The following is a 27,327-nucleotide window of genomic DNA, read 5'->3' as shown; positions in this document are numbered from 1 at the left end:
CAAGGGCAAGAGCACAAACTTTTTTTTTACCCCCTACTTTCTTTCTCTCCCTCCTCCTGGCTCGAAGAAAACATCCCATCCCGGGATCCCCGGTTCACACTGTGGTTGCGGACCCACAGCGATGTGCAAACTGGCCCCGGTTTCCCCGCGTCAGGGTTAACTTAGGCGCGTTCACGCGTGGCCTGGGTGAGGATTGCTGAAGTACCGTTATATCCTCGCCATAGACATCCAACACAGGCAGCATCGACCGGCCGCTACCGTATAGCTGTCTGTCTCTTGGCCGGAGTGTGATTTCGTGCTCTTGAGAGGAAACTGAATTGCAGTTTGGACTGAGATGGAGGACTTCTGCACACACACTTCATGAGGTAAACTAAGATTCGGTGTTGCCTCCTCCAGCTGCTTGCTTTTGTGTGTGTGTGTGTGTTTGCAAAGTGCCAGCCACGACACGGTTCCAAAGCTGCTGCTGTCAGACCTGAGCAAGTCTCGATGAGGCTCCATAATCACTTCGTTTTCCTCCGAATTCAAGTGCGCGTCCCATTCACAGCGGCGACGTCCAGCCCCGCTGCGAGGGCGAAGACGCGGTTCTGCTGTGGTGTAGTGAGTACGGAGGACTGAGCTCCGGATCTTAATTGTGGCCGTGGAGGGCGTATACCACAGTCAACACCGCGTTGACGGCGTTCACCTCTCAAATATTTTCAAGCGTAAACAAATACCCGGCGGCTTGGGCATTGCTCTTCGTGGACGAGATGGTGCCAGAGATGAGCTTGTTGTTGATGGTAAACATTAAGCCCGGCGTGTGCGTGGGTTTTCAGAGGTGTATCGGAAAATCAGTGGAACTGGAGCCGCAGACAGGCTTGCCTTGAAGTTTTGGAAATGGACGATAAAATGATAACCGTCTAACATTGAGGCTTGCTGCACACAGCAGCGTCTTTCGGGTCAAGCGTGAAGTTTTGGCAGAAAGAAGTGATTGGTACGTGGCTCCTAATATGATCGTCATCTAGGGCCTGTGCCTTTTCAAACATCTACACATCAGGAACAATACAACCTGACACACAGCCAGTGAGAAGGAGAGGCAACGGATAGCCATAATAGCATAAAAATAGCATGAATTGTATTCAACAATCGTATTTCATTAAAAAGTAAAAGCCTACAGTGTATCAAACGAGAAGCTGTCATATTCAACCTGTGTTTTTAAAAGATACCCCACCCCAGAGAATATTTATAAGATATAATCAGCCATCTTATTTTACAGAGTTGTGTACAGTTTCTGACAAATCCAGATGTGAAAGTTTCCACTGAGGAGGATTTCAGAATGTTACCCTCGGACAACACAGTCGCATTAAATGTTAGATTTGTTTGAATTCGAAAATATTAAATACAAGAAATTCGTGCGGTAAGGTTCTTACAAATGTATTTTAATGTTAATATACAGATGTGTCGCTGGGTACATTTAAAGATTTTTTTTTCCATTCCTTTTCTTGCAAATCTTTTACTGCCTTTAGCTCGTGTGACCTACACTGAGGTAACTCTCGAGTTCTGTCAACAGGACTTCATTATAATCGCGATCTTGCACCACACTGGATTCACTAAAAAGTATCGTACATGTTTATAGAACAAATGTTTTAAAATAATATCATATTGGAATTCTTTATCCAAAGGTTCCGTGTTTAACCTCATTCACAACAATATTTGTTATGCACGATAATGATATTAGCAATGCTACTATGCACAATATTTCTTAACCCGAAAACAAAATGAGACGCTTTCAACGTTAAGTCGCTATGAGCTACAAATAAACAACTCTCCTTTATGGTTCCATACTGCTTAAGTGATATAATCGAGTACTTCGTATTTCACTGCCAAATAAGTTTTGAAACGTTCATTTATAGATTTGTAATAACTAAATGCAACAGTATTACTTTATGCTAGTTTTGATTGGCACTCAATATTTGCAAAACAAGTTAAAACTTAATCAGGAGGCAACTTCTGATTTTCTAAGTATTTAAATTACACAAAGAACAAAATAGTAGTAAGTTCCCACACTTACAATTCAGTTATTTTAAAATTACAACTCATTATTTAAAGCCACTATGCATGTTCAAATTCATGTAAAAAACAAGTTACACATATAGAAAAAACGTCCACAAAATTCTAAGTTACCGAGACATTTTGTATTCGCCTTTGCACGTTAGATCGCTATATGTAAAATACTAATATTAAAATAAGATCGTGCAGTACATTGTAAAAGCGATTAAATTCACAGTCTCTTTATTTATTTAATCATCGATACCTTGTTTACATTTCTTGAGTATCAAACGAGCAGAAAACGTTCTCTTCCGCGCAAGACGGAAACAGCATTTTGAAGTGCGGCATTTTCAAGTGGACGTTAAACAAAACACTTAAATAAAGACTAAGGAAGAAAATCTAGCACTAAATCTATCATTAATCACAACTCAATGCGCGCACGATGTCACGCAAATGGCAACCCTCTGAAGTACTGCTTTTAATAGTTGCTTAAGTGTAATGCGTGTGTATTCTCTAACGACCATTGATGACTGCTGCGTATCTTTCATTTTCATTTAGTAATAGTAATTAAAATATGATCAATAATAAAGAGTGAGTATGGTTAGTACTTTGAGTGATGTACCAGTTACTGAGTATAAAACCTAATTGAAGGCTGTGTTTTTTTATCGAGCTCTAACTTGTACTTTTCTGATTGTTTTTAAAATCTCGTATCCCATAATGTTTTGGAAAGAACCTTCATTAGCCCACTTTCTTCAGTAAGTAGCAAGGAAGGCTTGCTTATTATATTCGTAAAGCCATTTGCAAATAAACTATGCTTATATAAAAGCATACTGTATAAGCAGGCATTTTGAAATTTCTAATAACTTTCTAAATGACATGCATCATAAATCTGTACATACAGGCATTTAGCTCTTTTTTAAACAACAACAACAACAACAACAACAACCACTTCTAACAGAGATACACCCAGAGACATTATTTGTGACAGTTTCTGAAATAAATAGTTTTAGTTTTGTAAAATTAGGAAAACAGCTAGAATAATCAGAAAAACTTATGATCTGCAATTTCCCTCACGGGATCAATAAAGTATCTATCTAAAAAAGGAAAACTAAGAAAAAAATATTTGGATATCAATCAAATTACACTAGGATGTGAAGGGCACGCTCTTTGAAATGAATGCAGTGAAAGTACTGTTTTTAACTAAATTAGATTCACCGCCTCAAAGTAATTACTGTTATTTAATTTTGGATGGATTTCAGCTTTTCAATATATACCTTCTAAGCCAAAATGCATGTGACACTCTATCAGCCCCAAAGAGTTTAGAGGACTGTAAGTCTGGAGTGACGGAGATATAAACACAGCAGTTGTGCACTATGCTTAGTTAAACAGGGTAAGTGAAAGGTACATTTTCACTGTAAAAGGTCCAGCGTGATTTGCGACAGCCTTACTGTTCCAGTCAGCTCTTATCTTTATTAGTTTCTCCCAGTGTCTGCGTGAGTTTATGCAGGGTTTAATTTCTCCCCTTTTATCTCTGGTGCAAGCACTCACATTATTTACACGCACAAGATTTAGAATATATGTATAATCTTCAGATGAATTCTTTACTGTTTTAACAGGGTTTCAGGCCCTTTGGTTATGTGTGACACAAGAGAAGAGTGTTTTTTTCCCCCTTCTGCAGACAGTGAGATTTGGGTAATGTTTGTTTCTGTGGAGGGCAAAAGGACGTACATGCAGCTCAAGTTGTGACCTTTCCTAATGGAATCCACACTGTTTAGCCCTGTTACATAAAACTTGGGATCCTGTAACATTAGAAGCATAAACATCTAATCAAACAATTCATTGCACTCGACCTTGTCTTCAAAAGCAGGGTTTTGGAATCATAGATTTCTCAAGGCATATGTTTATTCAAGCAAAATAAAGAATGATTTATGTATAGAATCTGGGTAATATTGAATTTGTTTTGTCCATAAATTATAAATAAAAATCCTTAAATATCAAACATTACTGCTGAAATCCCTTAGAAAGAACAGAGATATACTAGTTCTCATTTTTGCAACAGCCAGACTGCGTCATTCACTTGGCAGGCACTTCTCTTGATCACATAGAAGGAATAAACTTTTACTTTGTGTTGTCCAACATTTCTGTGATCTCATGTAGTTACAGCTCTGCATTTCATTCAATGTAGTGCATAGCTCTTAATTCAATACAGTAATGAACATGCAGGAGAAAAAGACATTTCACTAGTCACCTGTGGTTCGAATTAACTTGTATATTAAACCACAATATAAGTGGAAAATAAAATCAGAAGTACTGGGACAAAATGGATTAAGGTATTCTTTTCTTAAATACACAATATTCCCACTGAAGCTGCAGGTTTGGAGATTTGCGTTGTGATTTTCAATGTGCCTTCATGTTACCTGACTGTCTAGTATATCCTATTCTGTAGCTCTACTGTCAGATGTCAAGAGCTCTAGCAGAAAATGTTGTCTGATAGGTCACTTCTGCACATCCTCAGGGTCTGGTCACTGTATAATCTGTATAATCACACTGGACCTTTTACAGTGAAAATGTACCTTTCACTTACCTTGTTCAACTAAGGGAACTGTAAACAAGAGAACTATCTTCAGTTGACAGAGCTCTTACTAATCATACATATTAATAACTTTCTTCTGTAGATAGCTTTTTAAAGTAGCGGTTTCCCATATTGCCATGAATACATACTGGACTGTATGAAGAACAGAAGATAGTGAGTCTTCAATGTAGTTATGACTGAACAGGGACTACACGACAGATTTAAATTTTCATATTTATATACATGTTTCAAAAGGAGGATTAAGGAGCTTGCTTTTGTTGAAGCTGCAGTTCCAAAAACTCATGCTTTCCCTAAATTAAGCAAAGAAATAAAGAAATTAGACAAGCAAAGCCTGACTGCTTGAGTCACATAAAAAATCTTGTTTGTTTTGCGGCTGGAGCAAAGCACGTAAGTTTATGTCCATGCCGCGTCAGAAACTTTTCTGCATATAGAACTGCCTGCAAAAACTCCCTTAAAATGGCGTGAGAACCCCCTCTTAGCACACACTTTAGAAGGGCAGGCATTGGCCAAAAGCTATGCCAATCATACAGAGATTGCAGAATGAAGCTATTCTACTGGTTATTGAGAGACTCAAAAAGAAAAGAACAATCACAAACAAAGTATTGTTAGTATGGCTGTCCACTAGCAGAATTTAATTTGTGGTTGCTTAAATACTTCACATGCCTGCTTTTCTTCAGTTCATCTCAGTTGCTACATATTTGACAAGGTGGGAGCAATAGAGTTAGGATTCTTGGCGCTAGAGGTGGGCTGTGGAGGTTCCACAACAGTTATTTGTGCTACATTATTATGCACTGCCTTTCGTTTTCAGCAGGTTAAATAAGAAAGCAAATCTTCTGAGACAGAGCCTTAAGTAATAAGTAAGGAGTATGCAAGAATCCATAACATATATAGATTCTTGTAAATAACAAATCACATTGACAGTGAACATGCTAAACCCGCCTCCCAACCAAAATTAACAGTCATCAGAATAGTGAGCAGAATCAATAATAAGTACACTTCATCACAGCATAATAACTGAGCTTTTGGTTGGCTCCAGTGGAGAACCTTATTAAATTATTGGTTTTGACAAGGTTCAATTTTACCAATGCCACTACATTATGAATTATGACCTACTTGGATCATTTGATGCAAACCTTTGATTAAGGACAAATAGACTAATAGACAGAATTCCATTTCTGGAATTAAAAAACAAAGAGACTACAGTTTCTAAATATGCCATTTTCACTGGTTTCAGAATTCACATCAACCACTCGTTACAGTAACAATTTCAATCGTAAGGTTTGTGCAGTTTTCTGCCCCATTTTACTGTTGCTTGCAAATGGTGCCGAGACAGCTCGTCTTACATGCACTGAGCTCTGTACATTTTGTACAATTGCGTATTTCCCAAACCCTGGCGGCTGGTGACTTTCCCCCCTGTACTAATCCTGCCTCTCTGTCCCCTGTTCTCCCATCCCCGGTCAATAGGAGATGCTTCAGGAGAAGGTCCCGGCTGTGACAGATGAAGGGGTTACTGAGCTTGCACCTGAGCCCGCACACCTCAGCCTGGCTCCGGCCGCCAGCACTCCACACAGCAATGAACCTGACCAGGTAACTTGTGCCCCTCCCCTCACACACCCCACCAGGCAGCTCCTTCTCCTGGTCACAGAGTTACATGACATAGGGAGGAGCTCTACAGCCAGAGTCTTAAAATAATCTCCATCTTACCCTAGGGAGAAAACCAGGTGTTTCCCTTTTGCCCAATAAAAATAATGAATTATTGACTGCACTAAAATTCTATCAAATATAGGTAGAAACTTTCAATCCACTCCAATGCAGGACCTTGCACGTCCTTCAGTATGCAGCTTAAAGTGTTGATTTTCGGTATTTGAAAACAGATGCTTTTCAGCAAACATTTCATTGGACTGCCTGTGCCGTACAGAGCTTCACAGACCGACTCTCTTTTTCACATGCTCGCGTCTGACGTGTCAGAACATCGAGAACATCAAGGTGTTCCTTCACGAGAGGGAGCTGTGGAAGAAGTTTCACGAAGCGGGGACCGAAATGATCATTACTAAAGCAGGCAGGTAAGAGGAAACCATCTCATCTAGGGGTGACCCGAGTGCCCATCACTACTATGGAAACTGCTGCTTTGGAGCAGGGGAGGTGGGGTCACGCTAGGGGGTCTCCTGACTAACATAGTCTGTTAGTGAGATAAGAGTGTCCTGCCACTGGGAACGCCTCACTTCCTCAGCCACCACGTAAGACTTTCTAGAAGGTTAAAGGATACAAGGTATAGAAAAACATTTTGCATTCATGGGTGTCTAACTGAAACACAAGAAGCAACCCTGTGTACATCTAGATTTAACGCGCCCAAGGAAAAGGGGAAAGGCTCTGGACCCGAACCAGGGAATGATTTTAAAAGCCTATTCCTTCCCATTCGTCTGCCGAAAATGTAAAAGTTCACAGGACGCAGTTTGTTTTGTGGCTGGAGCAGTGAGAACAGGGGTTCGATGGTGCCGTTAGCTCAAGTGTAAGAGGAAGGTGGAAACCGCTGCACAGACCCGCAATAAAAGACAATATGGCTCAAGTCACCTCCCATCTATTTTGAAAATAATAATAATAATGAAAGTTTTTTTTTCTATAACCAAAAAAAAAACATCCATTCGGAAATACAGATACGCCTGGGTAACGGTCACAAATTCCGTCAGCTGGGCCGGTAAAGCTCAGAAAAATGCGACTTTAAACGGATTTTTTGAGGAACGGTACCTGACCTTTTCAAAAGAAAACCTTCCAGATGTTTAAAATGGGTTTTTAGTAAAACGTATTGTCATAATTTTTTTTCTTGTAAACAAAAACTCGTTTTATTTTCAGTCACATTGGAACTGTTAATAATAAAGGCAGAAAAAAACTTTTTGTATCGAATACGTGCTCTGTTTTTACTCTATGGATAAAACGCGACATAATACATTGTAAAAACCGTTCAGGACAAAAACTAACATGAAAATCAACTCCCGCCAGAATCAAAGCAAAGCTCTGCGGTCAATAGCGTTCGTAACAGCACAGGGAAAACTTCAAAACAAAGTTATTTTTGAGCATTATTTTGAAACGACATCCATTTTAAAATTATTAATAAAGTATCAGTCTGGTCTCAAAAGTTTAATTTAAAAAAAAATAAGGAAAATGCTGTGATAGCAGTCTCACCTCCGTCGCGGTTCAAAAGCCACAGGTGTCGGTAATTGGGGCGGAAGCCGGCCTGGCTGTCATGGTAACAAACGCTCTCCACTACCTGGACGGAAATGGACGCTTTAATATTTATTTAAAATTAATCTGCCTGCCAATTTGTTGGTGCTACATTATAAACTTTGAAAGTCCACATTTACTTTTGTCCCGTTCTAATCGTACATTTCTCCTATTTTACATTTCATCACCGAGACGAAAAGATCGACCTTCTATAGACAGGCAGTACCGCAATTCACCGGAGAAATAATAATTTTGATATTTAACTGGCTTTTTATAGCAAATTGCCCGCTTACCGAAGATAGTTGGTAACGAAAAATAATTTTGGAGCTAAATAATAACAACCCTTTAACATTATTTTAACTAAGCCGTATTTGTAAGCTTCAACATGTTTATACTGATACTAACGTAAATCAGTAAAATTTCACTCCGAAATATTATGTAATAATGTTATTCATTTTTTTTTCTGAAATTTTTTATTAATAAGGCAGGGGTTTTTAGTTTTAAACTTTATTTAATTTTAATTTTTGAAACGGTAAAACACTCAACGGAGCCGCACGACTCTCACAGAAATCTTTTTAATACGCGGCTGAGAGTCTTCATGAGCTGTTGAAAATGTTTCCACGCCGATTTTGTTTCATTATGATTTTTTGTCTTAAAAAAGTGTGTCTGCTCGCTACAGAAACCCATAGACTCAGCGGTGAGTGAAGGGAACACGAACACTGTTTATTTACGGGAATCTCCCCAAACTCAGCTTTATTCGAGCCACTACACTTTAGAGTCGTTAACTGTGTGGCTATAATTTAAGATCATAAATGACTATTGACTCTGTAATAAACAAACGGCATTCTTTGCTGAATCATTTATTACATTTTGGTTAAACCGTCTGACATCGCTGAGGTCCGCATATTTTGAGGCAAAAATAACAAAAAAAATCGAATCTCTCCGTTACGCTCATGAGTCTATGAAATATCCTGTTAGATGCAAAAATGAAAACTGCAGTTCTGCAAATTCCAGTTTGAAAAATCACTTGTTATTTTAAGAGTCTTTTTTATTTGTTAATATGTAGGACAGCCGAAAGAGTGTTCCATATATTTTTCTCTTTTGTTTGTACAGAGCAAAAACAGACTCGGCATTAAGTTAGTAAAATTAACTTCCAGGGCAAAAAAACCCCCACTTTTAAATAAATATTTGGACAATAAGTTTTACAAATTAAAACGGACAAAATGCATTTTACTTGCATTAAAAATATTCATATGAATAGCAGATGACTAAAAGTGTCTGGAATTAAGATGTCTGGGATTTAAATCTTCAAAGCGGGTAAAATATACCTACATCTTCTATTTTGAATACAAATTTTAATAATTAAAGCCACAAAGAATAATTGCCTAAATCTTTCACGACATGGAATTTTAAACGAACTTCATAATACTATTTTCTTGGGGAGAATAATCAAATGTTTTCTTCTTGTTTTTAATAGGGACTTCCTTACAAAGGCAAGGCCTGCTGTGCTGTGTGCGAAATGTGGCGTTTAAGATCAAACACCCCCCAGAATCTCAAGGTTTTCGTTAGGGCTTTCCGCAGTCTGTTTGCCCCAGTCCAGTCAAACACGAAGACTTCAGTTCCAATTAACAGAAAATACATTCGCAGGAATGAAACCCGCAGCGTGCAGGGCGACACATCAAGTCGAACCCCCTTTCCTCCAGCGGTCTCATTAAGAGTGGAAGCGCGTTTTTTTTTATCCCGGGTGCTAATTAAGTTGACTCATTTGCTCGGTTTTATAAATCAGAAATGAGATCCCTTTATTCAGCTGTTGGAGCACTGCAAGGATGCGATCTCTATGTAGTTCAGAGGCTTGTGAAAGCCGAGGTGCAGTTCGGGACAGGCGGACTGTATTCAGGCAAGCGGTGTTGGAATGAGATGATGGAGTTGTTGGGGGAGGGAAGGACCTAAACTGCGGCTGTTGTAGTCTGTTCATGCACACACTCACCTATGTACACTGACGTCAGCGGACGTGGAAATAGCAGACATTATTACACGTTCTCTCCCTGAGCAATGAAGTGACCAGTTGCTCCTGAAATAAAAAAATGGACAGTATACCAGACGGGCTGCATGCAATTATAGCAAAAAAAAGCGCAACAGTAAAATTTTGTGCAAAAAGGGTAACAGCCACAGCGGGTGGTAAATTCATGAATCATTTAAAATTACATTTGAAATCCACAGAGCTGGGACCAGTTTCATGGAAACTGAAATAAACACGGAAACTAAAAAAAAAACGAATAGAGAGGGTATACACACAGACACACGTACCGAAGAAAAATAATAACAATCACTTCATAGTAAGTTATTACGGCCCCTTCCGGTTTAAGGAATCTGACTTCGGTGCACTGATAAACTGAACTCAGCGTAGCCATCCAGGGCGACATACGCTGTCTGAAAGGCGCTTGTAGAAATTCTGGTTCTAGCAGAAATTGCAGTAGCAAGTGGTTTCTAACAGCAGCTGGCCTGAACTGGTCGATTATCGGAATGACCCTCTTACAACTGCTTGTCTCACGATCGCTTTCAAACTGATGCTGTAGTCGTGAGCTGCCCTCCACTGGTTTATCTCAAACGCTCTGAGCCGGAGGGTTACTGGTCTCGGCCAGCTGAAATGGGGACGCTCGCAGCTTTTCCACTGGGGTTACTACTCCGCCAGTGAAGTCCCTGGGCGCGCCAGCCCGCGGTGAGCGATGAAGCGCCGGAGAACTCCATCTGAACCTGGGGAACTGTTTGTTATTGCGAGTTCCCGGCTGTGGCCCGGCCTAATCCCACACTTCAAAGCGGACGGCCCCCTTTCTGTATACAGCTCGTCAGAAGGAGCTGCGGCGAGTGATAAGAGAAGCGCGGCGCCCGGGATGAGAATCTCGGGACACTCAGGACAGAGAGCTCCATCATCCCTCGGCTCCTTTTGATCTCCCTGCCGGTGTTTCCCAGGGAACACAGAATCAATCATAGTGGGGCCGAGACGCACAAGATAACTAAAAGAAACAGCTGGCACGGACACACACACATGCCGATAGTGATGCATTCCGACATGCACACACACACGAGCGTTTGCATTCCTCTATTTGTGGGGAAACTCTCACTACGGCTCCACTACGTTTTTATGTGCTGTTCCAAACACCACTCAGATGAAACTCCACAGAGCGTGAATCAAATAGTCGTGGCACTTGAGCTTTAACTGAAGATGTCATTTGGTTTATTGGAAAAGCAATTTTGGTTTGGAGACGTCAATGACAAATTAAAATTCAATTCACCCCCCCCCCCCCCCCACACACACACACACACAGCCTGTGGAAACATGAACTGACACGTGCAGTAGACAGAGCTGTGTTAGTGGTGGGCACATAGCTTTACCAATTCAATCGGGTTTTTTTTTTATTCTGCAACTTCCACCGCGTCTCATTCAGGTCAGGAGCGGGTTGTCTGGACTCGCGTGTGCGGGCGAAAGCTCGTCGGGAAGTGAATCACAATTTGCTTGGACGCAACACCGGTAAACGTCTCCACAACTTGTGCACGGAAGAAGCCCGCATTTCAGCCACCGGGACCCCCCACCAGACGTGCAGTGTGATCTACTGCGGCTGCCATCAGCAGTAGCACCGGTCTCGGGGCGAGGAATAACATTCCACACCGCCGCATGAATTACGAGAGGGGAGGAGATGTGACATCTCGGCCCCGAGTTCAGTTTCACTCCCCGACAGGCCCGCCAGCGTCAGCTGAACATAAAACAAACTTGTTTAGGGCCGCGCCTCTTCCCCAAGCTCAGCTCAGGCCTGCTGTAAGTCTCGTTGCGATCGCTAGAGCTAAAAGTAATAGGCGTGTTGCACTCTCAGGGCAGTCAGCAGTGTGGTGGCATGGCTCTATTAAAATGAACGCTGACTGCGGTCAGGGGGAAGCAGGATGTTTTGCCTGGTGGACACTTTTTAAGCCAGCTGCCTATTTTCAATAACCGCTTAAGCCAATACAGGGTCGCAGAGAGCTGGAGCCGAGCCTGGCAGGCCCTGGGCAGAAGGAAGGACACCCCCTGGAGAAGATGCCAGTCCATCGCAGGCCACAGAAGACCACAGGGGACAATTTAGGGATGAGCATGCAGCTGGACAGTGTGTCTTTGAACTGTGGGAGGAAGCCTAGCTTGTTCAGTGAAAACCCCTGGGGAGAGCAAGGCTCAGGCTCAGGGGCTCTGATGCAGCAACACTAACCGTCACCTGCCTTTCCAAGACCTTCAGCTTCACATGCCACTCAATATGCAAAACAGTCCAACATCATCTGTTTTTTTAGCCAGCAGCCATATCACCCTGCAACTCACAGCTGGCCGCCCTCTGAAGCTCAGCAGGTGTGAGCCTGGTCAGTACCTGGATGGGAGACCTCCTGGGAAAAACTAAGTTGCTGCTGGAAGAGGTGTTAGTGGGGCCAGCAGGGGGCGCTCACTCGGCAGTCTGTGTGGGTCCTAATGCCCCAGTATAGCAACGGGGACACTATACTGTAAAAAGGTGCTTCAGATTAGACGTAAAGCCGAGGTCCTGACTCTCTGTGGTCATTAAAAATCCCGGGGTGTTTCTCAAAAAGACTAGGAGTGTTACCCCGGCGTCCTGACCAAATTTCCCCCTGGCCTTTACCAATCATGGCCTCCTAATAATCCCCATCTCTGATCCCATCACTAAACATGGCTGATGTGTAGTGAGTGGACTGGTGCGCTATGGCTGCCGTCGCCTCATCCACACATTGGTGGTGGTGGAGGGGGTCCCCATTACCTGTAAAGTGGTTTGATTGGAGTGTCCAGAAAAGTGCTATAGAAGTGTAAGGAATTATTATTCACAAGAACTACTGATGACAGCAAAACTGTAATGAGCTGTCAGGCGAGGTGATAAAAACTGCCTGGCCACTGGGAATGTGAGAACTTCGCTGGCTGCTCACACAGGACGTCCACTACCACCAGATACCATCATTCATCTTCTTCTCAATACGAAGAAGAGGAAGAGAAAGAAGAAAAAGGAGACAAGGAAGAACAGAAGAGGAGGAAGAGCAAGAAGAGTCTAAGAAGAAGGTTTTCCAAAGTTGTGTTAAAGGGGTAGTAAAATTGTGTTTCACATTTCAACCAGATGCAACAGTGCACCACAGATGGCTCTTTCCGTTCAACTTATTCACACACACCTCTGAGTCTCCTTGTTAACAGTCTTTCTCCAGAGAAAACTCAGTACAATAGAAGTCCAGGAGAGTGGTTTATAAGACACACTGGGGTTGCACAGTAACCCTAAGCTCATTAAGATCCTCTCCTGTGAGCGTGAGGCCACTGATGAGTTTGTAATGATTGTCTGCTGCTCTTTCACTGCTGATATCGCGTGTCGTGTATCTCTGAAGCTCTATAGCTGCACATCTCGTGGGCAGTGATGTGTCAGCTGCATTAGCTGTAGCCCAGCCCTAAATGCCATTAAAAAGCACTTAAGGTTTATAAGGGTGCTGGTTCCTTCCACAACTGCCTCGACGCAGATAGGATGAAAAAGACTGATCTTAGAGAACCCAAGAAGAGGTCACGGAAGGTAGCGCCATTGATGTGTTTTACGGCCTCGTCTGCTGTACTAGCATGTGCTGTCTGTTATTCTGCACTTTCTCGTGTACAAAAGCTCAGTGGCCAGCCCACGGTCTGCAGAGCGCAAAGCTCTCACACCCAGCAGAGGGAAGGAATCCATCACTGTCTTTTTTTTCATTCCGAAACACTTTGGTAAATCTTAGCAAGGGAAAAGTAGGTACGACAAAATCTGCCCCAGACATCAAAGGGTCTGAGGTGCAACAGTCCTTAGCGAGAACACTTTCCCTGCTGGGAACCTCTTGAGCTCCTTAGAACCTGTCGTGCAGGACCATGGCTCTTTTCTGCCCTTGATCAGCTCAGACATCTAGCATGCTTTCAAGGTGTTACATAATAATCTCAATGGAAAAACCAGGTTAAATGGATTGGTCCCAGTAATCTCCACTGCATCTGCCCAAGAACGAACACCTCCTGTGACGATAGCACAGTTCAGATCTGATAAAGCCCTGTGAAAATCCTTAAAGACGGTCTTATCTGCACTTGCCATCAGTTTAAGTCTCTGTAAAGACACCTTGTTTCAATCTGCTTTCATCGGGTCAATTAAGAACAGAGAAAATCCATAAGCTTCTTGCACTCAGAAACACACAGAGAGGGCATTTATTATCTCTTTCTCCCATTTTCTCTCTGAAGTTCTTTGGCTTTCCCTTTTTACCAAGTCACTGCACAAAGAAAACAAGGAATCAAGCTGGCAAACGTGAGCATTACGCAGGGCTGGGTTTAGCTGCTTCCCAAAAAGAAGGAACAGAAAACAGGCCTATATCTGCTGAGACGTCAAGCACAAAAAATAATATATTACATGTTTTTTCCCTTATTATCTCCAAGCAGGTGACTCTTTAAACAGGATGATCAAGGTCTGCACTCTCCCCTACAGGCCCTGGTCAGGTGCAGTGAGAGCACTGCATGTAGAAATGACACAGACCAGCAGGTGGTCAGCCTGCCGGCCCAACTGGCTGGCTCGGGAGATAAGACCAGACGAGGAAACACTACAGGTAGACCTAGACGTGGAGAGTCCCTCCAGCCAGACCAGACTAATTCATCCTGTGGCTCCAGTCATTTAACGTCGCAGGGTTAAGCACGATGCGCCGCCTGAGATCGTCCATTTCAGCCCAGCCCGTGCAGGTGACATCTCTGCCACGGATCCCTGCTCACGCCGGCTCGCCCTCTTCACAGGAGGATGTTTCCGAGCTACAAGGTGAAGGTAACAGGGATGAACCCGAAGACCAAATACATCCTGCTCATCGACATCGTCCCGGCCGACGACCACCGCTACAAGTTCTGCGACAACAAATGGTAAGTCCGCCAACAGCACCCAGCTGTTCACCGCTGCCACGCGTGCGTGCGTGCGTGCCAGGGCAGGGGAGGGTCTTCAGGTCTAAAGCCAGAGGCTCCAACCCCTCACCAAGTTTTTAGGGGGTAACACAGAACGCGACAGAGGGGGATAGAGACACAACTGACCAGCACGACCCCTTCATCCGCACCCCCAGCAGCCCCCTGGTCACGCCTTGAGCGCCAGCCCGTCTCTTTGGTCCACAGTAGGAATCGGATTTATTCACAAAGTGCTCTGTCATCCTCTGGGAAGGGATTCTCCCTTAGCATTCTATACACCACCTTATAAAAAAAATTGTGAAGCGGCGCCCCAGCTTCTTTCCCTTCTTCTTTAGAAAACGCGATCACAGTAAATACTTTTTTTTACCGTGCTTTTAACCGCACTTTGCTTTCCTGCGTTCTACCAAGCTCTGCTCTGAGCAAGGTCAAGGTTTACCACAGTAAACGTCTCCCCAGCAGGGCAGGGGGTGTTTTGCATGCTGCGTCCTATAGGGATTCTAATCCCTATAGGAAGGCCAGAAAGACTCCCTGCGCTGTACTCAGGCGCAAACGTGTTTTAACACAGGTTGATAGGAGCCCAAACCCACAGGGGAAAATGATCAGGGAGCCTGTAAAAGTAACACTTTTGCAAACTGTTTAGGGCTTTGAGCCATTTCTCCTTGAACATGCCCTGGATTGGCAGGCTGTCAAGATACACAAATCAAATCTGTGATTTCATCCTGATTGTCCCATCCTTGAAGGCTGCTAGCCTGACACACTGAATATGCTAAAAAAACAGTGCTGGATTTCCCATTAGGCACTGTAGGCACAGAACATAGGGCCTATGAAATTTTAAGGCCCTACGAAGGAGGAAACACAAGTGACTAATGAAAAACGAGCTGAAACAACATGCTTGCGATCGACTCGAGGTGCTCCAGATCAATAATCATACGCGATCTAGCGGCTGTTCTAGAGACTAGAGGTATCGAAGTGATGGTCTCTCGACTCGCTCCATCACTCCTGTGGTTCAGCATTAGAATAGTTTAAAGTGCATCATGTCGATCGACGACATTCAATTGGCGTTCACCCCTCTTTTTGCACATTTCGGAGTGAAAGCGCCTAGGGCCTATGGACACCAAAATCCGGCCCTGTAAAAAAAATTGAATTTTATTCCCTTTTCCCCAGCGTGATTTTGTTAACTTACATTTTTCTGTTGTGATCGAGGAAATCATGCGTTGCCCACTTTCTTGCTGACAACCACGCATCCAGAGCACTGAAAGCTAGCTGTTCTCTCGTCCTTAAAAGGAGGGATTTAACTTCATCAGGGTGGATTATAAGTGAAGGAAGCAAGTGGCTTCTGGCATATTTTCTAATAAAACCTCTTCTCTCTCCCCCCTCCTCCTCCTCACGACAACGAAGACCAATGCCTGGAAAAGACTGAGACCGTGTCGATAATCGAGACCAGTTGTTACGATCCAGAGGTCGACACTGTGCGTGAAGCCTTAAGATGAAAACAAATTCTTTTGCGTAAATAAATTAAAATTGAAACCAACTGTTCTTAATACAGATTTTGGGCGAAACAATAAGCTTGTAAATCGTGAGTCATGGAAATCTCGTTCTCTGGAGTACACTTCCAGCTCAGGGGCTGTAATGCGTTAGTCTTTCTGATTTTTGATTAAACATGTTACAGCTTTTCACAGCAGTCTAACCTAAAGATCTCCTGTGGCATTATCATATCGTGGTGCTGGATGTAATTCAAAATGTACCGTTAAAGTTCTTCGTGTTGCTCACCAGTCTGACAATTAGCCTGGCTACAGAGGCAGGATCAGTGATCCCCAGTGACCTCTCTGTGACCTTGAAGCCAATACGCCTGTCACTCCAGCTCAGCACTAGAGCGAAGGGAGAGCCAGGAAGGACATGGCAAAAACAAAACACTGTAATGCCAAGAAAATCCCAATGAAATGCATAGTCTGTGCAATAACCAGCATTTTATAGCAACATTTCCAGATCTGTGGGATGCCCTGGAATTTATAAGCCTACCAGTGCAGTTCTGCAGTGTTTCAGTGACACCCTGGTAACATACTGTATAATTAAATCATGTTGCAGTGAGAGAAGCTGCGCCACACTTGGGTATTACTTCTGACATATTGTCACTTTGAAAATAATCTTCCTATACATTTCCTTATTGTTGAAGTTGTATGAGAAACTCATTTCTCTCATTTGCCAGGAGCAGACTATTGCTACAGTAGAATTACTGTTAACCCACTCTCCAGTACTCCAGGTGTCACAGTTAATCCAGTATACCAAGTGCTACTGCTGGGGTGTCACAGTTAATCCAGTCCCCAGTGCACCTGGTGTTACTGCTGGGGTGTCACAGTTAATCCAGTCCCCAGTGCACCTGGTGTTACTGCTGGGGTGTCACAGTTAATCCAGTCCCCAGTGCACCTGGTGTTACTGCTGGGGTGTCACAGTTAATCCAGTCCCCAGTGCACCTGGTGTTACTGCTGGGGTGTCACAGTTAATCCAGTCCCCAGTGCACCTGGTGTTACTGCTGGGGTGTCACAGTTAATCCAGTCCCCAGTGCACCTGGTGTTACTGCTGGGGTGTCACAGTTAATCCAGTCCCCAATGCACCTGGTGTTACTGCCATGGTGTCACAATTAATCGAGTCCTCACACACGTTATTAGTGCTGGGGTCTTACACTGACACGTTTGAGTGAGTGAGGGTCTCCGGTCTCTGCAGGATGGTGGCAGGGAAGGCTGAGCCCGCGATGCCCGGGAGGCTGTATGTCCACCCTGACTCGCCCGCCACGGGAGCCCACTGGATGCGCCAGCTGGTCTCCTTCCAGAAGCTGAAGCTCACCAACAACCACCTGGACCCTTTTGGCCATGTAAGTGGGCACAGTCAGTGTGCTGGGTGGGCACGCGCTGTCAGCACAGGCCTACATCACTACCCCCGAGACAGCCTTAAGAACATCACTCACGCGCACGTTCACTTAATGAAATCAGGCATCCTTCCAAAAGGCAGGACTCTTTAAAAATCCATCACTCCCTCAACATCTATTTGAAAAGTCAGCACTGTCTAAACAGGATTTCAAGGCCACGTTGCATGATGCAACAGCCAAGCTGCATGTTTGCACAGTACAAAATCCCCAGACACTGGGAAAGGTGGGCCTGTTGTTCGGCTCTGTTTCAGCCTCAGGGCAGGTTCATATGGCCACTGAGGGAGGGAGCAAAAACTATACAGACCTCTGAAGAAACCTGCTTCAATCATCAAGCAACTGCAAAAGGAGCACAGGTCAGGTTGACCAGCAGTGCCAAGTACACTGTGGCTGGAGGGGGAGCAAGGCAGGCTGGACGACTGCCCCATGTTAGAGGACTCCATTACACACACTTGCTGTCAGGCAGCCAAGAGCGACAGCCTGTGCTCACACAGCCCTTGTGAAGACAAGAGGTGTGGCAGCTGGCAACAAGTGAAACACAATGGTCCCTGCTGAACAGGACAGAGAGGCTTGCTGGGAGCTGGAATTAGCAGTGCGATGCCCTACCTCCCTGGGCAGCCAGAAGCAGCCTGTGGCCAGACCCACACAGTTCAGAGTACAGAACAGCCGGAACACACACTCAGCCCTCAGCTCAGGTCCCCACTGCACCACTGCCTCGGACATGTTCGGTTAAGATGCACGTTATTGTATGTGTTACTAATCTCCTGTCAAGGCCTGTACAGCACATGGATATGACAAGCAGTGGACGTGAATTGATTTTCCCTTCTTGGGCATTCAGGGTCTAGTACACCTACTGCTTTCAGCTCCACAGTCCACTGAGTGAGAAACAGCAGGTTTAATATCATGCACCACATGTGCAGTCCAACGTGTTTTCTTTCTCTTGCTTTGAGAAATAATAATAAAAAGATTCAGGCCTTTAATTTAATTTCTGTCTACAATTCATCTTCCCAAACTCAATCGTCTTTAAAAATAATCAGCGTATCTGCTGACATTTCAAAAGCAGGGCAGAAGAGAAAAGACCTGTAAAATCTCTTTCATTTTTACAGTGGTTTCCCCATTAAAAGCAGTAAAGTAGAAAAGAGACAGGAGTCCAGGTTAACTGATCTTCTGTCGAGTTGGTGAGAGCGTAACGACTGGGGCCTCCTGGGAGCTCCTGTCCAAAAACATTGAGTCAGAAAAAGAGCAAAAGAGCTCATTAGGTCCATAGCCTCCATGACCAGCGCCTAATCTGACTGTCAGGATTAGTCCTGTGGTTCTGAAGGTATAAGGGGAATAATTAGGACAGAGGGAGGTAGTTAAGTTTCACTGACGCCCACATTAGGGTCTTGTGGCTGGCAGCAAACACATTCACATCAACCGACGTCACTAACATCATTAGAAAAGCATACGTCCCCCTGTTCAGGCAGCCTCAGGGCTCAGGGGCACCGCTTTTCAGGGCACCCCCAAGCAAAATGGTGCATTTCGAACACAGGGCACCTCGGACGAAAGTATTTCCGTGCCTCCGATGTGGGAAACAATAGCAGGACCCACGTCAAGGGCCGATTTGTCACTGCCTGCGAAAGGTGGCAGCTGGCAAAACATGACATGTTGCAGTGATTCTGGCCTCTCTCACGGCTCCACTCACCTGCTGCACTCCTGTAAACCTCTCCCACAGCAGGGTACGATTACTGTCCCATCATACCACCACTGTACCCTCAGACAGCTCTTTGGAGATAAACAAACAAAATCTATTTTTGTTGTTTTTTTAGCCCCCACAGCCGAAACGTTGCGTTTCCTTTCTTCTCTTTTCAGCATGAAATAAACCTTTACTTGTTCCTTTGCAGCCAATGCATGCTGACGCAGCTATCTACTTGAATCACTCTATAAATATCTGGAGAGCACTGCAGCGAGGGCTGGAACCAGTGTTTGGAAAAATGATCATTAAAGAAAGCTTTCTAAGCAAATTGTTTTTTAAAAAAAGATGGAAGTCTTGGGAAAATGTCACCGGAGAGCAGGGGAAGATCACTCAGGCACAGTGGTCAGTGTGAGCTGTTGAGGAGCAGGTCATTAAATACCTAACATTCCAGTCTTCACATACCCCCCTCCCAGTCCTCAGGGTATCTGCTCAGCATCAGCAATAAAAACATTATCTCTGCGTACAGATCCCACGGCTACTGTGGGGCTGATCCACAGTGTCTCTGATAGCACCGCCATCCAGTGCCCATACCTGCTGCTCCCTCCCCTGCCTCCACCTTCTCCTTTTATTTGAACAAAACCCCTCCCTTCTTTCTTTCCACCTCAGCAGTGATGAGAGTGGACAGCTCCGAGCGGAGACCACTGGAGAAGCCCAGACTGTCTCCATTCTGCTGAGAGCCCTGGCTGCTGTGTGGTGGAATGCACACCGCAATTAGGCAGCTGATTGCGAGATCAGTGTCCAAGTGTGCATGCTCTTGTAAATGCATGGCAACAAATTCCTGAAGATGTTCATTAGTATTCCGACAAAGCAAAGCCGCCTCAAGACCTCACAGATCCATACAATGAAAAATAAAAAAGCTTCAGACTAACGAATTCATTAAATGACATCAGGAGAAGATACTTAAGTCAGAGAGAGTCCCGCAGATACATTTATTCATCCTTTATTTTTCATACATCCTTTTCTCATTTATTCATCCCCTTTTTTTAAAAAAAAAGCATGCAAATGATCTTTCTTTCCCCTTAAATGCTATAAAAGCTCCTGTCCTTCTGTAAGTCATCAGTGACAGCAGTGTGAGGAGCCCCACTGCCTGTGCGCTGGGGATGAGTGGGTTATTAAGGCGAGTGGGAAACAACTGATGCTCATCGCAGCTGACAGGATGACCCTGCTCCAGCACTCCAGCGAGCGCAGGCCAAGGCAGGGAAGCAGAGAACAGAGAATAACCAATCTGTCTCCTCAGATCGCACAGCTACCTACAGGCTGTGCAATACAACAGAGAAAAGGTCACAAGCAGGCAAGATTGTCGACATTAACTAGAAAAAGCTTTTTTACACACAGAAGTAGAAATGCATGGCATACAATTCTGAGTGGCGTCATTGAATCTGCTGGATAATAATGCTAGAATCTCTCAATGTTGCTTAATGCTTGCTCCCTCCACCAGCGTCAATATTAAACGCGTGGTGTTGACTCCCTTGGTCAGACATTAATAAGCCCCGGGCTCTTCACAGATCATTCTCAACTCCATGCACAAGTACCAGCCGCGGCTGCACATCGTGAAGGCAGATGAGAACAACGCATTCGGCTCCAAGAACACGGCCTTCTGCACCCACGTCTTCCACGAGACCGCCTTCATATCGGTCACGTCCTATCAGAACCACAAGGTAGGCGGGGCCCCCCTGTCCCCCCAGCCCCCAGCCCAGCTCCCCACTCGACACTCTTGTGGTTAAATCTCCCGGAGCCATGCCGGCGATGAGGCATTGTGGTTTGTTGTGTCACTGGCCACACAGCAGGGGGCGAAGGTGCTGACGTGAAGCTGTGTGCGTAGAGCAGGAAGCCCTGTTTGCACAAGGTGTTGTGTGTACGCATTGCAATACACACGAGAAGAAGCAGGCATGAGTCTCAAAACCTCTACAGGAAAGGGGAAAGTGGAGGTGTGCTAATGTCAATTTGGGGGTGTCAATTCCCCCAAGGTTTGACGTAGCGCACTGAGCTGGGAGGAGACAATAATAGCCGCAGACACCTTCTGGTCAATTTCCTGCTGCATTACAGAATCACCCCCTGCAGGTAAGACAGCCCTCCCAAACAACCTGCGCTGTGCTTCTCTAAGGTCCCTCTCACACACAGTGTCATCTTGCTGATGGTGTATGCCCAATATGCCCGATGCCAGTTTAGTCAGTTCAGTGCATTTTACTGAGTTTTTAATCTGGCCTACCAGGCAACACAAACAAGAGTGACCTCTGTTCAGTTGAAATGCACATTAAACCGCGTCGGGGTTCTCTGATTGAAACACAATCTGCATGTGTCTCAGCTTTGCAGTTCATGTCAGGTCACTGTGAAGTGACTAAACCATGTCCTGTCATTAACATCCCCTCCTGCCTAATGACAATCACAGCAAAACACATTTTAATAACTTTAACATGGGCTCCTCACAGAGCTCTTAAGTGAAGCATGCTGAACCGATTGCCTTGACATACAGGAGTGTTTTGAATTTAGATAAATCTAGTGGTGTGCAAAACACACATTTTAATTCCGTTTTTTTTTCTTTTTCCCTCTTTTAATCAACTGTAAGTCATTGTACTGTCATCAAGCCTTTGAGAGTATGTCTCGTAATGATTAATGAATGTTACAGTGTGACAATGATTGCATAATTCAAGAGCCAAACCCAGCCTCACACACAGACCTCAGCAAACATACTGGGGGCTTAGTGCAGCTCCTGATAACACAGCACAGCAGGGGCAACAGGAGCCAGGAGTGGGTCCTGCCTTCTGTTCTCAGAACTCTCCTTCAGTGCTAGACTATGGACAAATCACCCTATTAGTTTCAACCTCCTGGGCAAACAACCTTTAAAGTAAGAAGAAGTTCCTGATGTAGTGCTTTAGATCTTTGTATTAGATTATTTCTGTTATTCTGTCTGTGCAAGTATTTAAATAACTGGTGAGTGTCACTAGGATAGTCTCTTCCTCAGCCATATGGTCACTCTACAGCAAGCATCTTGCTTTGTGTTATCCTATGCTATGATATCCTTACGTGAATGTGAATTACAGATGAAATGGGAATTCTAGACAGAAAGAGAGAGGGCCTCACGGCATCAGGTTTGCCAACCACAACTGCGACACTTCCACTGCAAAGCCGAAACATTGACACTTTTATTTTTAAACAGTAATCAAAGACATATCGATCGGTGTCTCACATGCTTTTGCTTCTCATGCAGATCACGCAGCTCAAGATCGAGAATAACCCCTTTGCCAAAGGATTCCGGGGCAGCGAAGAGGGTGACATGCGAGTGTCCCGCTTACAGAGGTCTGTACTCCCCTGGAAGCTACCAAGTAGTCAACAGTCTCAGGATGTAAGGGAGGAGTAATGGGTTAACGAAGACTTAATTGGACCAATTCCACACTTACCCATAGATTGTCATCCATTCATCAATTATGGAGACCAATAAAACCCATTGATTTGTAGCTATTGACGACTGGGAGTGGGGACCAATCAGGGCTCTGTAATACTATTTAGGTGTGTGACATGAAGCTTTGTGCTGTCATCTTAACTTGGAATGTTTTTTTTTTCTGTCTGCCCCCATTGTTAACGAGGCAGAATCGATTTAAACTTCTTAGTGTAAAAGGCTGTGTGTCTGCCAGGGAAACAAATCAAATGAACCCTGGGAGTGCCAGTGGTCTTTGACATCTGTAGGCTGCAGGTAGCAGAACCACATCTGGAGTCACATCAGGCTCAAGGTTTCAGAACGTCACAGACAGAAACGTGACCTTGCTCTGCAGTATCAGTAAGGGCACCTGCAGTGAGCTGTCTGACGCAGGTCATGCCAGTTCTGACACGTTAGTCCGTTCTTCACAGCACGCATTCACGACTGTAGGGCCCGGAGGGGGCCTTGTGCTTTAACAGCAGGGAACTGAGCTCAGCCTCATTAGAGATGGAGTAACGAGGGTCGGCCTTCCCCAGCTCTGACTACACACGTTCTCTCTCTCTCTTCCCCCCCCCCCCCACAGTAAGGACTACCCTGTTATATCAAAGAGCATCGTGAGGCAGAGGCTGGTTTCTTCACACGGGCATTTCGCGGGCAAACTGGGGGCAGGGGTCCTGCCAGGACACCCGCAGGCCATCCCTCACTACCAGTACGAGAGCGGCACACCCCTGCCCGGCAGCGACCCTCCGGACCCCCTGGTCACCCCCCTGCCTTCCACCCGTGAGCCCGGCGTGCTCTACCACTGCTTCAAACACAGAGGTACCCCCCCCACACCCCCCACCCCACCGCCGCTCTGTCCTCTGCCCTCCTGCCCGCCCGGCTGGTGCAGCGCCAGGCCTCACTGCCGCTGATCAGCTGCTGGCAGGAAACGCAGGCTCTGCACCAGCGGGGCGGAGACCGATTTCCACGGGAGAGAAAACAGAATCGTGTCCTCTGCGATGTCGCTTTGAAAAGCAGACTCTGCCATAAGAAAAGTTTATGCTCATGTAATTCTTTTTTATCTGGCAAGAGCTCTAAAAAGGCTGAGCCCACGCGTGCAGTTCCGACAGTCGGGGAGGAGTGCTGACTTGTGCCCCTTCTGCGTTCTTTCAGACAGCGCCCGGCCCCTGGAGCTGGGGTGCAAGCGCCCCTATCTGGACCCAGCGCCGCCCCCCGTCCCGGAGGAGCACTACTTCCGCCCCGCCCCCTCCTACGAGCCGCCCCTGCTGTCCCACTCGTACTGCGGCGAGGCGCTGGGCTCTCGGGACGCCTGCATGTACGGCGGCGCTGAGGGCGAGGCGGCGGCGGGGGGCGGCGGCGGGACCGAAGACCTGCCCCCACCGCCCCCGTCTCTGAACTGCAACATGTGGGCGTCTATGCCCCCCTACCCGGGGTACAGCGTGCAGACCGTGGAGGCGGTGTCCTACCAGCCCTTCACTGCCCACTTCGCCAGCACCGCCAGCGCCATGATGCCCCGCCACCCTGTTCCCATGGCAACGCAGCTCCCACCGCCCGCGTCGCCCGACCTGGGCGCCTACAGCAGCCCTCCCGCGCACAGGGGCCCACACTCGTCCTCCTCTTCCTCCTCCTCGCCCCCCGCCCCGAGCTCGCGGGACAGGCCCCCCGCCACCCTGTATCAGAGAAAGCCCGGCTCACCCCCGCTGCCAGCCAGGGACTTCCCAGCATTCACCCCTCCTCCGGTCCGCGACCCTTCCTACCAGTATCACCTGGGGCTGAGCGGCGCTGGGGCTCACTGGACCGACAGCTAGTGGGGGCCGCCCCCTCTCAGTCTGCCCGCCAGTCCAGAAGGCTCCAGGGCTCCGTTCTCCTTCTCCGCCTTCAGCGCCTCGCTTCCCTGCGTAGGACCAGTCCATTCACTCAGCTCTGCAGCAGGGAAAGAGTTTTGAAACAGTGCAGGACAGAGTCATGACCCGCTTGTGTTTTCTGCTCACCTGACTGTGCTGGAGCCAAGAGAACAAACAAACTGTGATGAGATTCACAAGAGAAGAAAAAGGAAACATTGTCAGATCTCTCGGCTGTAAGACTAGGTTTTTTTCTTTTGTTGCTGGTGTGTTTGTGGCTGTTCTCTGCTCCTGAGCTCTGCTGCACAGTGCCAGGCAGAGCTGGAGTTTGAGACAGGGTGGCTGTGCACATTGGAATTGCTACTGTATTATTATACAGTCATGGTGCACCAAAGGAAGCAACCTGGCAGCATTAATAGATCTCTTAAAACACATTTATTGAAACTTAACAATTAGCAAAAAAAATCAATTTATTTTATATAGCGCCTTTCACAACAAGGTTGCAATACTCCAGAAACTTTACAAGCTGCTCCTGGTTCTGCAGATGGAGAGCAGAGATGAAACATATTGCAAATTAATGAATAAGACAGTCCGGCTGCTGGGCTGGGAAGGGTAGTATTGACCTGGGGCCCTGCCATAGGGAGGTTAAGTTGTACTGCTGTAGGATGTTAACGTGTCAGGAAAACAATGCACATTCATTCAAAATCATTAATCCAAAAATCAAGAGCCCATGCAAAAGTGGTTGTTGGGATTCTTTCTTTTTTTTGTCAAGTACAAGAGGCATTCCAGAACACTTCCACTACCCTCATCACAGTGGCCCTAGAGCCTTCTCTAGGCTTCTCCAAAACATTCCTGGTCTTTGAGGCATGATCCTACAGATGTACTTCCGGCCAAGCGAGTGCAGAGTGTACTCAGGAATGTCAGACACTGCAGCAATCTGAAACAGAGCTGCAGGTTGTGCATTGGGGCACTTCGATATAACCCCCTTCTTTACATGCTGCCCAGCACACAAGCACTGGCCTGGTCCACAAACCACTTTGAGAAACGTGGGCAAGGGAGTCAGATCAATAGTAAGACGCCCATAGAAAGTTTTCCAAGTATGAACTGCAAGGTAATTTTATACTTCTTCCATGATTTTCTTCCTCCAATTTATATTTACTTACTATACCTTGAATTCACTATGCTTTCTTATTGTTTTATTCTCTCTATAGTCAGAAAATATACCAAAGCCCTGATAAGCATTTACTACATCAAGTAAGACAGTGCGTACAGTCATGAGTGTTGAGGATTTGCCTCTGCAGGTGTAGTCAACTCTAATACTGTCCAGTAAATCAGGAAACCAGGGATACTAACCCAGTTTCTGCTTTACAAGAATCAAAAACAGACACAAATACAGTATAAAAGCAATAGCATCGCTATTTTAATAAATTAAAATGACTTTTAAAACACTTTTAAGACCGAAAACAGGAGTCAGTTGTTTGCATCAAGGGCTGTTTAGATCTGAAACAAGCTAATCGACGATGTTGTTGAAGTCTTCTCTCAAGAAGCACTCGGATGAGATTCTAAGATCAATTAGCTACTAGCTGCCAAGCGAGTTAGATGGGGAAAATGGTCGTCCTTTGTTTATAAACTTTCCCACATTTGTAACCAAGTAATGGAGGAGGAAAAGATCTGTAGTTTTACTAGCATGAGATAAGTTGTAGAGTGCCCTGCACTGAGGCGGACCGCGGCACATGTCAGCCTCAATCTCTTGCCCCCTCTCCCTCCTCCTTTGTGCTCGTTTAATGGCCCACAGGGTGGATAAGCCATCACCAGTCTGGTATCTCGCTGCTGGTATAAGGTTTAATTAGCTGGGTTTGGACAGCTCCCATCACTGTAGGTTCAAGACATTTTTAGTGCAGGGTGACATCAGTAATGACACTTCCAACCAGATGAGAGCTTAAATGGTACCATTAAAATTGAGAACGGAACACAGAACTCTGCTTTAATCCGGAACTCAGCTCCCACAGGACAGGGGTTTGAAAATCTCTTTTATTTTTTAAAACCACCCCCAAGCTCAGCAGGAAGCCACATGTCAGACTGCTGCAATTTACAGAACAGGACCGACCAGACAACAGTTTCTGGCTGTTCTGCTCTTTAACTTCTTTAACACAAAATGGTTTGATTTATTTATATAAAAAAAAGCTTTGTGGTCAGAAAACACCTTTCCCTTATTTTTTGTATAAACATGTGTACGATCTTTGTCTTTGAATGTTACATTCCTTTTTGCACATCCGAAGAATAAATCATATTTTTATGCCGTCTGTTTTGCAATCCATTTTTGACTTGCAGCATCCTTTTCATTTCACAACATAGAACATGCTGTCCATCCCACTGCTGGGAAACATATCCTTCCCATCGTTCAAGGGTGCACAGTTGTGGGAACGTACCTAAAAACAGAGGAAGGTGCAATGGAAATTCATATTTGTTTCCTTAGGTAGGAATTCCAGTCCTTGAACTCACCCCAGAATGACCAATATCAGATTGGGATGCATCTCATGAGGTGCATACATACTGTACCAGAAATCAAACCTGATCAAATAACTAGGAAGAGGCTGTGTTGTGCTGGTTTGTGCTGCTGCCGGAGTTTACAT

The 27,327-nt window shown here is 45.2% G+C and overlaps 1 protein-coding gene across 1 annotated transcript; it reads left to right on the top strand.

Moving 5' to 3' along the window:
* On the top strand, positions 1 to 26,995 carry tbx4 (T-box transcription factor 4). Its single transcript, XM_088906659.1, has 9 exons — positions 1 to 365; positions 6,083 to 6,205; positions 6,587 to 6,681; positions 14,628 to 14,747; positions 17,505 to 17,652; positions 20,944 to 21,096; positions 22,647 to 22,735; positions 23,437 to 23,672; positions 24,006 to 26,995. Exons 2-9 carry the CDS (start codon positions 6,086 to 6,088, stop codon positions 24,659 to 24,661), a joined length of 1,617 nt encoding a protein of 538 aa, XP_088762785.1. The 5' UTR covers positions 1 to 365; positions 6,083 to 6,085; the 3' UTR covers positions 24,662 to 26,995.
* Positions 26,996 to 27,327: the final 332 nt, after the last annotated feature.

This window comes from Atractosteus spatula, chromosome 27 (genome assembly GCF_055471065.1).
Source record: "Atractosteus spatula isolate fAtrSpa1 chromosome 27, fAtrSpa1.hap1, whole genome shotgun sequence".
In the NCBI taxonomy this organism is placed as follows: domain Eukaryota; kingdom Metazoa; phylum Chordata; class Actinopteri; order Semionotiformes; family Lepisosteidae; genus Atractosteus; species Atractosteus spatula.
Note: the sequence above shows the minus strand (reverse complement) of the source record. Positions and strands in the feature narration are given on the sequence as shown.